The sequence below is a fragment of the Homarus americanus genome, unplaced genomic scaffold (assembly GCF_018991925.1).
Source record: "Homarus americanus isolate GMGI-L3 unplaced genomic scaffold, GMGI_Hamer_2.0 scaffold44060, whole genome shotgun sequence".
Taxonomy (NCBI): Eukaryota; Metazoa; Arthropoda; class Malacostraca; order Decapoda; family Nephropidae; genus Homarus; species Homarus americanus.
This window is the reverse complement of record NW_024756871.1, coordinates 4825008-4840699: the sequence shown is the minus strand read 5'-3', so window position 1 is coordinate 4840699 and position 15692 is coordinate 4825008. Positions and strand designations below refer to the sequence as shown.

General features: G+C 40.0%; 2 protein-coding genes across 15 annotated transcripts in view; one reads left to right on the top strand and one right to left on the bottom strand.

Moving 5' to 3' along the window:
* Positions 1-6236, bottom strand: part of LOC121857042 (major facilitator superfamily domain-containing protein 8-like) — a 24104-nt gene extending 17868 nt beyond the window's left edge. The window contains exons 1-2 of one of the 10 annotated variants that reach the window (XM_042352885.1): positions 6142-6236; positions 47-362 (exon numbers count right to left, since the gene is read on the bottom strand). In XM_042352885.1, the coding sequence (XP_042208819.1) occupies positions 47-144 (98 nt within the window). In that variant the 5' untranslated portion in view covers positions 145-362; positions 6142-6236. The other 9 variants (XM_042352884.1, XM_042352887.1, XM_042352883.1 and 6 more) reach the window with 9 other exon arrangements.
* Positions 5147-15692, top strand: LOC121857040. 5 transcript variants are annotated; one of them, XM_042352880.1, is made up of 9 exons: positions 5147-5583; positions 6078-6306; positions 7930-8077; positions 8929-9005; positions 9143-9291; positions 11335-11439; positions 12495-12676; positions 12911-14043; positions 14415-15692. In XM_042352880.1, the coding sequence occupies exons 2-9, from the start codon at positions 6252-6254 to the stop codon at positions 15155-15157; spliced, it is 2592 nt and encodes an 863-aa protein (XP_042208814.1). In that variant the 5' UTR covers positions 5147-5583; positions 6078-6251; the 3' UTR covers positions 15158-15692. The 5 variants fall into 5 exon arrangements, with proteins under 5 accessions (XP_042208814.1, XP_042208813.1, XP_042208812.1 ...); XM_042352879.1 differs by having other exon boundaries at positions 6072-6306; XM_042352878.1 differs by having other exon boundaries at positions 5896-6306.

Below are 15692 nucleotides of genomic sequence, written 5' to 3'. Positions count from 1 at the left end.
GTAGCGGCGGATGTCTCAGTGGCAGGTGTCCTTGTAAAATACTCACCCATTGCTGGCTTGAAAGGTGACGATATCTGAGGATGGTTTCAGTAGCACCTCCCCTCTGGCTTCTTCCTCCCTTGAGTCTGCTACTCGTGATGGCATGGTGTTCCTGGAGCAGGTTACGGCCGTGAGATGATAACAGAAATGCGTCTGACCAGCAACCCTTGATATCCCAACCCCACAAGGTGGTACACGTTCCGTTTTCTTTCACGTATTTTTGCAGCATATACTAAATAGTTTTAATTACTAGTATTAATTATCTGGGTTTTTTCAGTTTATTCTCACTTAAACTTTATCGTTTAAAATCTTGGTAACGTCCACTGGAAATAAAATTATTTTATTAGATCATGGAAAGTTGTTATAAAAATTTGCACGAACTTCCGAGAAAATAATTGGATTGTGTTCCTCCTTCACAATGTGTAATTCACTCTTATTTTTCTGTACACCAATTCTACTTCACAATTCAAGTAATCAAAATGAAAGACAGCACGTTACCGCCGTTACCCAGTCACAAGCCACTACTGAGTACTGAGAGTCGGCTCTGAGTTGGTTGAGGCCTTGAGAAAGAAAACGGAGAGTCGGAGACCCAGAGGGGTTTCACTGGTATAAATATTTCTCATTCTACTTCGTTCGTTTTCTCATCATATAAAGTTACTCAAACTATATGCTTATACTCTGTACAGTAATATTATGTGTCTTAAAATAATTCATATTAACAATCAGAAATTATCATATTACAAGTAAATGGGATATATTGAAAATCGTCGTTGAGTAAACTGATGAGAAATTACGTTTAAATTAAAGCACACTGATTTTTTTTCATGTGTGCATGTAATATATTTACCAAATCACAATTCTTAACCCCCAAAATTAAATAATAAAAACAGCGGAATATTTATGTTTCAAACTTAAGCCCGAGACACTTGAGTTTTCGGATAAGTTTAGTCGTCTTGGTAAACTATTAATAACCCTTAAACCTGCACGTATCACCCTATATCTTCTATAAACTTTAATCCTTTAACTAGATATAACCCATTCCTACACCACCAAAGGAAAATATCTGTAAATATGAGAGAAATAAATATAAATCCTATAGTGTATTCTGTAACACCATGATACCTCCAGTACACTCACAAGAATCGGCTTGGCGATCTGTGCGACTCAGCGTGATTTGTCCGAGAGGCTGAGTGTACAATGAAAGACAAAAGTCGTGTGAAATTAGGTGAAAACAAAGGAAGAAGGGCTAAAAAAAACTTTTGGTGCTCTCTGCCTTATGGTAGGGGGCTCTCATAATGTTTCACGAGTTATATTAAATCTTCGGACAAAACCGCGACACGACTTTTGTCTTTGATTGTACATAACAATTCAGCTATACGTACCGTGACTACCACTGTAATACGTACCATGGCTACCACTGTAATACGCACTGTGATTACCAATGTAGCACACTATTAATGTGTAATTCATAATATCCAGCAGCACACACAACCTTGTGAGGCGGTGTTGACACGCATCCTGATCGGGTAGTGATGGTCATGAACAACCCACGCTGGTCATGAACAACCCACGCTGGTCATGAACAACCCACGCTGGTCATGAACAACCCACGCTGGTCATGAACAACCCACTCTGGTCATGGTAGAGTGGTAAGTACGCGCATGAGTGGTAGTGGAGTGCGCGTGTTCTGATAGTTGTCCCTAGAGGTGGTGACGGCCCAGGGTACATGTAAACAGATCCTTGATAACTGACAGTGTGTGTGTTTGTGTAGTAATAATATTATTAATTATTAACGGGTTATTGAAAAGGTGTAGTAGCCAATGGGGAAAATAATTTAGTGCATAGTTACCTGGGGGGAGAGGGGTGTTTAACAAAAGCTTTCATTACAAGCAAGGGAAGGAACACAGTGAACACAGATAGATAGACACTGAGTAAATTAATATACAAGTTTGAATTGATTGAACAGATATACAATAAATTACATACTGTATATATACCACAGTGTCCCCCATGACAACACGTGTTTTTTTCATTTGTTTTACGGGGATTAGCCCACCAGGACACAGATCACTGACACACATCAGGACCTGGGGGGAGGGGGGTGCGAAAATATAATAAAAATTAATAAACGAACAAAAATAAAATAATAGACATTCTGTAACACGTTACTACCCCACATACTGTTCAATGCCTCAGCACACTTCGCCTACGTGACCTTACATTGCTTGTAATGCACACACTACCAGTCTACCACTACTGTACACACTACCAGTCTACCACTACTGTACACACTACCAGTCGACCACGACTGTACACACTACCAGTCGACCACTACTGTACACACTACCAGTCTACCACTACTGTACACACTACCAGTCTACCACTACTGTACACACTACCAGTCTACCACTACTGTACACACTACCAGTCTACCACTACTGTACACACTACCAGTCGACCACTACTGTACACACTACCAGTCGACCACTACTGTACACACTCTCAATCAAATGACAACGATCGAGTATGTTCCTGCTCTTCCAGTTCGTCACAGTCAAATTTAAGTCATCTAGTAGTTCTTTTATTTATCATTTCACCACTTACAAGTTAAGTAGATGTTCGGCTCGTTGGTTTATCTAGTGCAGAAGGAATCAGGAGTCCGGGAAACCTGCGATGTTTAGTAGTGACTCGCGACTAGTGAGGGTCACACTAGTCTTAAGTGTTTCCGGGTCAAGCAGGACTCGAACCCTTGACACTTTGTTGACACACGTGGATTACCGCTGTATCACCCAAGGACTATAAACAGTATGATCTTCGGTATCACCAACATCTATTAATTTTTTTTCATAGGTCTATACATATATAACTGTCGCCTGATAAAAGTCCAAAAGAAATCTAAGTTTGTCTGGGAAAGAATTGTAATATCTAGGAGGAAAAAGCGTGGCTAAGTATGCTTTTTGTGTGTAATCACCACGATTAAGTAAATTAAGAAGTCATTTATCTGTCTATCAGTGAAGTTTTTATGTGTTATACAGTATAATGTAATAATGGTTGCCTCCATTTCATTCACATTTGTCGTGAAATTAACTCTTAATTTATTCTTACCATTGTCTTGTAAAGCTGTCAAACGGCACAAATACACAAACATTTACTATAAAGCTGCCAGTGAGAGGCTACACACCCACTCGACGCTGAGTTCACGTTTCGTCCATAAAGCTATAAGCTGCTGCTTCGTGGAAACTTATAATCAATAGGTATTAGAATATTCTTTAGAGAATAAAGACTCAGTAGACAACAACCTGCCGAGTCTTTAAGTCATCATCACCATAACTAAACTGACACCGAGTGAATTTTCAAACTCAATTGTCATTCGATCCATAAGATTTTTTCTGATTATGTCGGAAATACCTTAAGTCTATCGGGTCTGGTGGCACAATAATACAATCACTCGTTGCACCATATGAAGGCAATGAGAACATTTAAGATGAAATCGGAAAATATGGCAAAGATCTATAGGTAAGCCAAGAAATAGCATTAGGGACCGGCGACCATCACAACACAGTTATGGCTAACTCGTAACTGGAACCTGTGGGGTGAGCTGTTGGGTGTTCGTCACTCCCATGTTTACCCTCGCTCAGCTGAAACTGTGTCCGGATGAGTTCTTTGATTGTGATAATCTCAAAGAATAACGATTACTGGCTTTCGACACCCATTCTACAGGTTTATTAGAAAAAAAACATAACATATATTTATTAAATCTACAAAACTCACGGCAATGTTTTATTATTAGAGTTGTCTTTAACGATATCTGTGTGTTGGACCTTTCGCACGCGTGGTATTGATTTTCTTTAAAGCACCGCACGAGAGACAGTACGTATAATATAATTGATCTACAGTGCTTTAGATCAGACTGAGAAAATTTCCCCCAAAACACTTGTGATGTTCCACGAAAGTTTGATGTATTAACTAATTAAGAGAACTGATCATGTTACCTCAAATTAAAGTCATAACCTAACTAATGCTTTGTTTATATAAATGATAGAATTGCGATATTGTGTGTGTCTGTAAATGTCTGTGTGTACCTAAGTAAATGAGAGTGTGAGTTTAGATATGATGACCTGCGACGGTGCCGGTGTCATGTAACGAGAGGCATAACAGTGAAGATTAAGGTCCATTTACACTGAAGCATATTAGGATTAGAGCTTAACTTTAGCCCTGATAGTAAAGTTTGCTTAAATAGAACTCATGAGACTGACATGCATTCGTTTGAGAGCAGAGGACAGTCAGGAAAACTCCTCCCACCGTGACTTTAGGTCAGGATATCCGTGTTTTACAGGTGGAGTTGGGATAATGGAGGGGATGGGGTGTGTGTATGAGCCCCACCTTGTTACCGGTCAGTAGTGTACTGTACGTGATAATATAAACGTACGCGCGACTGCTGAAACTATGATGGGAAGTTCACATTTCCAGAAATGTCCTACATTTTCTTTCTTTCTTTCTCTTCCTTTCTGTATTTATTTATTTATTTAAAGTTTTAAATTCTGATTTTTTTTAAATATGTAATACGTTATTTAGATCACCTGAATATTAGACACCCCAGTTTAATTTGCTTGAAGATTAATCACCTTGATGTTAAACTAATCTAATCAACCCCCAAGGTAGCGTTAGGGTGTTTAATCTTCAAGTGACATAAGCAGAAGGTTCCATACTAACTCTGAATGATGAATGGTCACGTATACACACATGAGAAGGCCACGTCATCATCATTATACTGAGTAATTACGTTGATTCATCAGAAAACAATTGGAGTGGATTGGAAGAGTGAACTTTGCAGATGAGTCCGTTCCAGGTAAGATGGACACAAGAAACACAGCTTGTGAGCGCGGGAGGGCGACCAACGTACACTTGGAGCTAGACGACAAAATTGAATCACCATGATAGACATGACTTTTGGATGTAACGTTTTGACATTTCTGACTCAATAGACATTCCATGACATATTGTGAAATGGTATCCGGTTATTAAAGGTCAAGTTTATTTTCTACGAATCACTCACGCATCCAGCCACCGATACGGAGTCTACTCTACTTTAGTCCTGTTGTTGACATCTTCGTAACCACAACACACGATCAACACGACATCATTTGATCACATTTTCCAAGTAATTTACACCTAAAGTTAAATATATAGAGAATAAACACGAACACCCAGGCAATGTAATGCTATGCCGCCGATGATGTTAAATATATAATGGGCATTGATCTGGTGTCCATGGCCTTCCCACGTGCGGGCGAGGAGGTAGGGCTGCCCACACTACCACACCAGTCTGTCAATGTCCGTCGTGGTGGCCAGGTGCGGTTATTAATAGTGAAGACAGAACCTAACATGTGACCCAACTAAGATCATTTATGGTGTCCTCATGGAGAGAAAAATGTGAAAAAATACTTTTTTTTTTGAGGGAAAGTAATGATATAATTGATAAGAGGATAGATCATACGGTAACATGACAGGTGTTGGTAATGAAATGGTTTGCTCATGTCACAGGTAAATTAAGTAATAGTAACATGTTGCATCACATAACCAATTATTGCGTCGTGTTGTTCATATCTTATGTAGTTAACCTTAAGATTTTCTGTTTTTTATGGCGTTGTAATAAAGACACGTTATTTGTTCAGTACATTCACTAATAAGGTTACAACCACTGCATCTTGGCACACAGGAAAATGTTTTAAGGAAGTTTCATTGATTTGTATGGTATACCCTGTATATGCATTTCAACTGAGAGAGAGAGAGAGTCCTCCTCTGGTTAGGTTTAAAGGACACGTCAAGTTATATCAGTTTTCTTTTTTAATTAAGAGTTTAAAAGAGACAACCTTGTGCATGACATTGCCTACGTTAGTGTTTCTCATGCAGCGGTACATCACGCAAAGTTCATCTACGTGTGGCACAACATTTCGAAACAACAATTATTAATAAAATACAGGTAAAAAGCATTTGCACTTCCTGAAAAGATGGAGTATTGATTTTCTCAGTCCTAGTGTAATGCGGTCGATAGTAGATGGGCATCTGTGACTTACTTGTTTATGTGATATGACGAGTTACCTGAGAGAACCGAGCAGTGGGCGATTTCGGGCGTGTGGTGTTGGGGAGGGTGAATAAAGGTGGCTGGGGCGGTAAGATCTTGACACCCTCCTGACGCTGCTGCTGTCACCATGCCTCACTGTCCGCTGCCCGCCCTCCTCCTCTGCTTCCTCACACTGTCAACAGGTAAGAAAATGATTTTAAAGGGTATTTTTGTTGTTGTTTACGTCACTTTTGTTTGTTTTCATTAAATACGGAACAAAAGCAAATAAATAATAGTTAAGGGACATTAGCCCACGGAAAACTGTCTGTGAGTGTCAGGTGGAGTTATCTAATAATAATAATAATAATTTCCCCACAATACGCTCTCAGCCTCAATCAACTGACCCGTAGCTTTAAACTTTTACTAACGGGGTCACTGAAACGACAATAAAGATCCTGTGAGTTCGATATTTTCCCGATTATAAATTCCCAGGTTTGGATTACTGGAAGCTTGAGTGTCGTGGCAGTCCTAGGGTTGGCGTGGCGAGCGTAGTGGTACAGTACTCGGCACAACTAATGACCACAGCACACGAAAATAGTCCAATTCTCAGGAGTTGGGAGAAAAATGTGGCCCTACTAAACTAGGCTAAAAGATAATGGAATCACATAAAATTTTACGGCGTAGAAGCAGGACGGTGTGAAGTCTGGAGGTGTGAGGCATCGTGTATAGGGCAGTAGGGCAAGTTAACACTGAACACAACGTAAGTCTTTATTCATATGGAAGAAATTATCACACTATAACCAGAGTGAGTAGTCTAACCTGTTCCTAAGATTAGTAACGATTTTTTTTATATAATTCTCGTTAAATATTGGATGTTTAATGTCACAACTGATAAATTCTAAGTTAGCAAACGTAAACAACCAAAATACACAAGCATAGTGTCTCATAATGCTTATAATCATGATTAAATAAAGTTTACACTCGACACAAGACACACACGGGCGCAGCTGCTGCTACCTAGAGTTACCATTCTACTGTAAATATTTTTCTCTTAGCTTTTTTTGTTATCTTGAATTACCCGGAACTGCTGCAACAATTTAGACGAATTAAATTTACGAGGAAATTAAATCTTAAGCATTCATGAACACATAAACAGCATCGAGATGAATAATTGCTGGCAAAGGCACCACTGATAACACAACGGTATGTTCACTTTAATGGCGCTAATATAGAGTTAGCAGGCGGTGCAAGCGGGTATTGTGCAAAATAAAATATTTTATGACGAAGTAATGCATTATACTATGGTTTATTAACACCATAAATTGTAGTCCATAACATGCGATTTCATTGGAATTAATTATACTTTGATATGGCATTATGAAACAAGAAACAAATAATCCTTTCTGCCCACTATCTCGGCAAGCACTGGTTGACACAGCTGCTGTACCGGAAGAGTTGGTCGCACATCCTAGAACGTTGTGCTAATACTGTACATAGAGCTAGACCGAGGTATTTCAGTGTACCTCAAGGCTGAAAATTATATTAAAATGACGAAGTATATAGAGGAACAGCTAGCATGGGTTAGGTTCGGTTAGGGCATTAGTGGCCCTGAATCATATGTATCACACAGAGAGACAAGCCGTACTCCACAAGAGAATATACTAGGACCGATATTCCACGCTTTTCAATACAAATGTTTCTAGGTGACACTAAATCATTCAGGGAAACTTAACGTCTAACAACTCATTTTTACAATAAAAATATCTGGAGGAAACAGGATCCGCGAACCTGGCCATTTCCTGGAAGTGTTTTATATTCGCCGTCAGGAGGGGAGGAGGTGGAGGAGCAGGAGGTTCGGGTGTACAGTCTCCAGCGGGGGGTGTGGACGATACCCTCCACCAGTGTCTACCTCCGATACAACTTCCCAGTCGATCTCAACCCCGTCACCCACCTCACCGTCTGCTACAGGATCAGGTCAGCGGAATAAGATTGTTTACAAAGTAGGTTTATATTGCAGAGTATATGAAATCTTTCATAACACATTCATACCGGAATGTATATAATGTATCGTTGTTATATATTATGCTAGCAATCGTAAATTAATTTGTATACGAAACAGTATTTAAGGACTATAAAACTATGACAAAAGATATTTCATATATTTCATGTATAACACTTTGGTGAATTTTACCCACAACTGAGATATCGGGAGTTGAAAATCAGAAAACTACTAGAAAAGCTACGTATTATTGCATTTGTTGCCACCAACCGAATCTCGTGATTTCCTAGGCAAACAATAATTTAGACAATTCTCATTCATTTTTCCATGACGCTTCCTCGCAAACGACCCAGAACCGAGATATTTAATACGCCGGGTCTGGAAGGCGGAGGCGACTGGTTAGGTTTTATATAGTTTTAGTTCAACAAATTTATTGACAAAGCTTGGAGTACAGTTTGCCTATTCTGAGTAATTCAGTCAGGTCTAGGCAAGGTTTCATAGGTTTGTTTTTTTGCTATCAACCACGTACCTCGGTTATGGGTAAAATGAGAGAAAATGTCAAAGAAAATCGTCTTATTTTTGCTTGCACCACCAAGCAAAAATATACATGTTGCTCTGAGTCACACAGTGATATTTGACAAGTGAAGGATTTAATAAATGTTTTGTGTCTTTTTATTATGGAAATGACTTGGCAGTCTTGGCATGAGATTGGCCATTAAGAAAACAATGAAGTGATGTAGATTAAAAAAACAAATTGCTTCCACAGAGAATACTATCATAACGAACAGACTATAATGGGAGTTAAGAACATATTTGTATACTTCAGGTTGGAGAAGTTTGCCGACTACAACATTCACCTCTCTTACGCCACCAGCGAGAAGGACGCCAACTCCCTCCTCTTGTGTGAGTCATTCAATGCTTCTCACACACACACACACACACTAACCCTCATTAACACTATCGATTGCTTAATTAATGTTAAAATGGGATAAATGAATGATAAGTTAATGCTAAAAATAATGAATCTTACCTTTATTCAGACAACATGGCGACTCAGATGCTGGCTTACGTGAACAACCTGCAACAGACGCTCGTCACTACAGAGCCCCTGGAGATTTACCCCGAGACCTGGAACCACTTCTGCCATGTCCTAGAGCCAGGAGCCTACACCCTCTACTGGCAAGGCAAGGCAAGTGCATCTCCACGAGTCCACCAAGGCCTGAGTATCGTATGTAAATAAACAAAACAAAGTATCATATGTAGATTATCAGAGTATCGAATTTGAATACCAGTATCAAAATATCTTATGTACAGTAGATTATCAAAGTATCTCGTGAATTATCAGATTATCAATAAGTTGGATCTCCTTACCTATGTCTGTAATCTTACCTGTAACTACTGATATTGATAAATGAAATAAATGGTGTAAGTCAGACCGCCAGTATATCTGTGTAGTCATTATGAGATGAATTCCATATTTCATTCACCTACTGACTAAAATTTTCTATTTTCTTAATTTTTTTTCTGGAGATTTCTTTTCATACGTCAAAGTAAAGCTTGAAATAGAGCTTGAGCTTGACTTTCTCTTAATAGTTCATGACTTTGAGAACAAAATTATAAAGAATGTGTTTATCATTACTGTACCAGGAAGTGATATTACATGAATCCGCGAAGCTCTGTATAGCGTAGTGAACAAGGGGAAAAAGCCCCACCCTTCCCCTCCTTCCCTTGCACCATTCTGGCAATTCCCGTAATTATTCTCTTTGTTCTGTATATCTGCTTTTTAATATTTCATCCTGAAGTCGGAATTATTTCTCTCTGTTCGTTACTTTTCTCTTAGCCCTTACCGTAGTGTGTTATCATGCAGTGTTGGGTTTCGCCACTTTACCTAAATGGAGCACTTAGTAACACTTACTCCCGCTGTCTTGTTTTGGCGCTGTGATGTTATGGCGTTCTCTGAATCATTTACTTTAACACCATAAAGAACACTACGTAAACATGGAGTCGATAGATTTTGTACTGTAAGTAAACGCTGCAAACATGACATTATATTCGTGAGAAAAAAAAATCACATACCATTCTACCGTGAGTCTGCTTCTGTCTCCTGTCTATTTTATCCCCTCTATCTTTCCCTTCCCATGCTTTATCTGTCAGTCCTTACCCATGTCTTACGTAATCTTGCTCCAGTGTGTACCCAGCGTGACGTCCATTAGCTATACTTCCAGGAACTTGCATACATATATGAAATAGTTCTCAAAAGCAGACCTTGGGTGGGAGGGTGGGTGAGAATGGTTGGCTGTGTGAGTGGGTGGGGGTGGAATGGTGGATAGTAATTGGTATGTGTGTGTGTGTGTGTGTGTGTGTGTGTGTAGATAATGTTCAGGGTCAACACACACTGACACACACACTTAAAATAACACCCATCGCTTGGCAACTGTGAAAACAACTCAATACTGCGGGAGAAATTCTTTATACTTTGTCTCCCGTAAATAACAAAGCAATTATTAACACCGATCAAATTTCCTTTAAATATTTCCACATTTTATGGTTAGTCTTCGTAAAAAAAATATATATCTTATAATAAAACAAACGCCCTCTTTCGGTCTGTAGAAATTTAAAATGTTAGCTTAATTAATCTAACATATTAACACAAAGCATTATTATCCCTTCATAGATATTTCTAACTCAAACAAATATTATTTACGATTAGCATGAAGTAAATTGTTATGGAGAATCGGTGGTAAAGAAAAGATTGCACTTATTCACACTTGGTTATTGTTTATCTAATTCGCTGCCCCCACCCCCTTCTTTATCTGCACACTTCTACACCTACACACACTTCTACACCTACACACAATTTCACACACACACACACACACACACACACACACACACACACACACACACACACACACACATATCGTATACAGCTGTTGTGGAGCACCTGAAGATTAGACACCCCAGCTTATTTCACCTGATGATTAAACACCCTAACATAACTTGAGTGGTTAGGTTTGGTTAGGTTAGGTTTGGTTAGGTTTGGTTAGGTTAGATTGGTTTGGTTAGGTTGACATTAAGGTTTTGAATCATCAGATGAAATAATCTGGGGTGCCTAATCTTATGGTGATCCGCTTTATCACTTACCTGTATATTACCTATCACCTGTAGGATTTAAGTTAGCCACAAAATGCACTGTAAGGTCGAGGCTGTGAGATGTGGAGTATCCCAACAGAGGTACGGCCGGGCGTCTGGGATGCGTGGCTCCCTGTTGATGAATGGAACACTTATAGTGGGACAGGAGCAAGATTCATACGCGGGAGACTTCGCTGTATCTCAAGTAAGTCAATTGTATCGGCTAAGTCAAGTACCTTAAAACATAGAGTGATCGAAAAGTCCCTGTGCAGTTGTGATCATTGACGCCATTGTTATTGTACCTTGTTCTGCTTGTATTAATGTAGGTATTGCTGATTATTATCAAAGGTGCACAGGGACTTTTCGATCATTCTTTGTCTTTCTTATTTAGTGCTTAAAGGTATTAGATGCTTAAGCACACTGTTTGTTTTGACTGCCCAGAGCATGAACTAACTTGACGGGCAAGTAGACGATGCAGGGAGTGTAGAATGATATTTTGCGGTCATGGCCACTAGGCTATGTAAATACAAAGTAATCGTTTTTGCTTTATTCTTTTGTGTAAGTAGTTATGATTAGGTTTACTTTGACTCGTATGGTTTAATCAATTACCTATTATGTACTATTTATTTTATTTTATTAGTATTGTGTATGTCTATACGAGGCATAATTGTAACTTTCGTCGTGGTGTGAGTGGTGATGTGCATCTCTGAATCGGAATCAAAATGTGAGATTAATCGTCCTTTGAAATAAGAGCCTAACAGAGGGTCATAAAGCGAGTGAAGGAATCAGACTTCCATGTGAGAGGTAGAAGGTGTGGTGCCATTTAAAGATTCTGCCGTGAAAGTAAAGTCAGGGTCAGGTGGTGGTGGTGATGGTGGACGGCAACCTTCACACATAAAGCCCGGCCTCACTCACACGTCTAGACCGGCCGCGCTCACACGCCTACAAAACTCGTCTCCTTGTGACGTTTTTCTATCACAAACCCGAAGAATCATCACCCCAGCTTATTACATCAAAAGATTGATCACACTGACACTAACTTAACCTAACCTCATCCCAGAAAATAGTGTTAGGGTAGTTAATCTTCAGGTGAAATGAGCTGGGGTGTAGATTTTTTCAGGTGATTCGAACCTTAAGTACCATCCGTCCTTCCTGTAGATGTGTACAGAATTGAACTAAAGTACAGTATATGTACGTACATTAATGGTTACACTACGGCGCTAAACTATATTGACATTGACGGCATCACTGACTTTGCAGGTTCTTCACGGAGATATAACTCAGCTTAATTTCTGGGATCGAGTGTTGTCGGCGGCGGAAGTGGAGGATCTTGCTGCGTGTCGGATCAATGGTCGCGGCAATGTCTTCAGCCTTGACACTGCCGACGTCAAGATGATGGGCGACGTGCTTCTCGACATTGTCCGTCATAATGAACTTTGTCGGTAATTACGTCACTTGTTTCTTGTGGTGGGAGTCACTTCACATGCCTAGTTTAAAGTCTATTCTGAGATGCTTGAAAAAATATAGGATTAAACACATTTGACCTCAAAATATTCCTTTCAGGGGCATTATTTCTTTATAAAAATAATCTAGAGGAAAGACTATTACTCAGTGTTTGTGTGTTGTACTATTTGCAGACTTGTGTAATCAGTTATAATAGGTGCGACGTATTCTAGGTCACTGCCTCACTACATGCTGTTGCCAGAGAGGCGGAGTGTGTCGGCCTCGCTGGTGCAGTGTCACCTCTTCAATGCCTCAATGTCAGTCCCCGGCTCCATCCAGGACAATGATTATCTCAAGCAGGTCCTCTTGCCCTTCATGGACAACTGCAGCAGCACTCCCTGGAAGCTGTGGCTGGGTGTTACTGACCAAGCCGAGGAAGGCGTCTGGGTTGATATGAATGTAAAGAAATTTGTTGAGTTTCAAAACTTTGTGTCCCCTTTCCCTTATGGGGGTTCTGTAGAAAACTGTGCTGCGTTGTTCCCAGACGGCACTTGGGGCGATGCTAAGTGTAGCATAAAAAAATGTAGCTCATGTGAATTCAAACCTTCAGAGTTTTTACGTTTACGAGGTTTGTGTTTCGAGGAGGAACAACAAACTAGGTTCCGTGTGGCTGATTATGTTAACGGGAGGCCATTGTTACGTGGCTTCTATGATCTCCTTATTATGTGGGACAACGAAAATGCACAATGGCTTCTGAGGAACACAGCCAATACTACTCTAGCCTCTCTGTCTCCCTCAGACTTGGAAGAATATCCGCTGGGTCAGAAAATCTGGCTGGTGCGTGATCTACTTTGTGGGTCTCATGCAGGTACGAGTCTCAACCTGAGCGTCTCTCCCTGTCTGGGCCACCACTTTATGTGTCGTTCAGGAGAGTGTATCGCCCACCAACACCGCTGCAACATGCGATATGAGTGTAGTGACGGCAGTGATGAAGATGACTGTGATATCGTGAACTTGCCTAGTGGGTATAGGCGCCACCTTACACCCCCGGGCACTGATAGTTCCTCCCTCATTATCACGCCCAACATTACCATCAACCGCATCATGGCCGTCGATGAGAGAGACATGACCGTCACTATTGAGTTCCAAGTGAAACTAACCTGGCTTGACGAGAGACTTAGTTTCAGTCACCTGGAGAGCACCAACAAAGGAACCGTTTTATCGAGAGAGGATGTCAAGAAGATCTGGACTCCTCTGTACCGGCTGTCGAACCTGAAGGGGGGTCATCTGCAGCTTCTAGAAGAGACTGTAAGAATCACCACAGCGAGACACCCGAAGCATCCAGACTTCAACAATGTGAAAATGGGTTAGTAGTTTCATATTTTTCTTAACATGTCCTTTACTGGACAAAGAGTAAGTAATACATATAATTGTGAGTACGAAGCAAGAGTACTTACAGATAATTATATCAAGAAGTTAGAACAAGATATAAGTACTCCACAGCATGAAGGGAGATGAGGGAGTTATAGGGAAAGAATCTCTTAAATTTTGTTGAGATTATGAGATATATGAATTTTTTAATAAACAACCATACATTTCATATAACCTTAGCCTTTGATATTTTCTTCTACGGTACATTTTCAAATTATTAACACCTAGAACCCAGTTTTAAGAAATAATGACTGAAGAATATTTTATCAATGGATATTCTAACAGTATTTTTCTCCGTCTTCCAAGATCTAGTGTACCCTGGCGGTGACAACGAACTCATCATAACACAGGATTACATCGCCAGTTTTACCTGTCCGTTTGAATTCTACACCTACCCGTTTGATATCCACGTCTGCACTCTGAACCTCTGTCTGCCGTCTACCTATGAAAATTTCGTTGAGTTATCAGAAGAGATGAGAGACGTAACATTCACTGGGCCTCAAGAATTAACCATGTTCTCCGTACTCAACGTGCACTATGGCCCAGATTCAGGAAAATATCACCTGAGTGTTGAATTTGAGCTTCACTGTCACGGGAGTGCTATTGTGTTATCTCTATTCATCCCATCCTTGTTTCTGCTGGCAATAAGTTGGTCATCGTTGTTTGTGAAGTGGGAGGCGTTTAGTTCCCGTCTCATGGTGTCTGTTTCTGCTCTCTTGGTCTTCTATACACTACGCTTTACATTAATCGGCTCCATGCCGATGACTCTGGCCATAAAACTAATCGATATTTGGTTTTTCTTTATCATCTCTGTCCTGTCTGTTAATATTATAATCCACATATTTATTCAAGAAGAATTTCCTAACGACGAAGCATTCAAGAAAAAGCCATTATTCGTACGCCCTGCTGGAGGAGCGGTGATATTAACCCCAGAGTCCATACAGCCTTCCCATCCCAAGTTTATCACTATCTACAGGCGTATCATCCTGCCAGGCTTGATCGTCACATTCAACATAATATTCTGGTTAACTTTACTATTGCTAAGATAGACAAAGTTACCCTCTCTGCCACCACGTCCATATCATTATCACCATTCATTATTAAATCATAGAACTATCATTTATTTGTAACGTATTCACCAGCCTCATCTATCTCCACACCCTGTCTGTTCAGTGTACTCATTTTAACACATGTTTATGGAATACTCATCGTGACTTCTCTTTATGTTTACCGTTGTTGGTGTGTTTAGTTGTCGTTGTTCACGTGGGTCATTTCTGTTTATTTATCATTGTACCATTTATCAGCCAACTAGCCGTTATAGTACAGGAGGAAACTGGAGTACCTCGCTTCTCTCTTATTGGTGCAATCTTGGGCCGGGATAAAGGTGGGTATTGTAGTGTGACCCTACCAATCATGGCAGGTTTTTCCGGTTTCTTCCTATACTAACAGTGAACAAAGGTCATGACAAAGAATAGATCAACCACCGGAATGGCTAATAAGCTGATAAGTGGCGAAATGGTAAATAAAATATAGATACTGTAACTTGCAGATTTCCACGAATAAACAAGTTAGCCATAAAATATA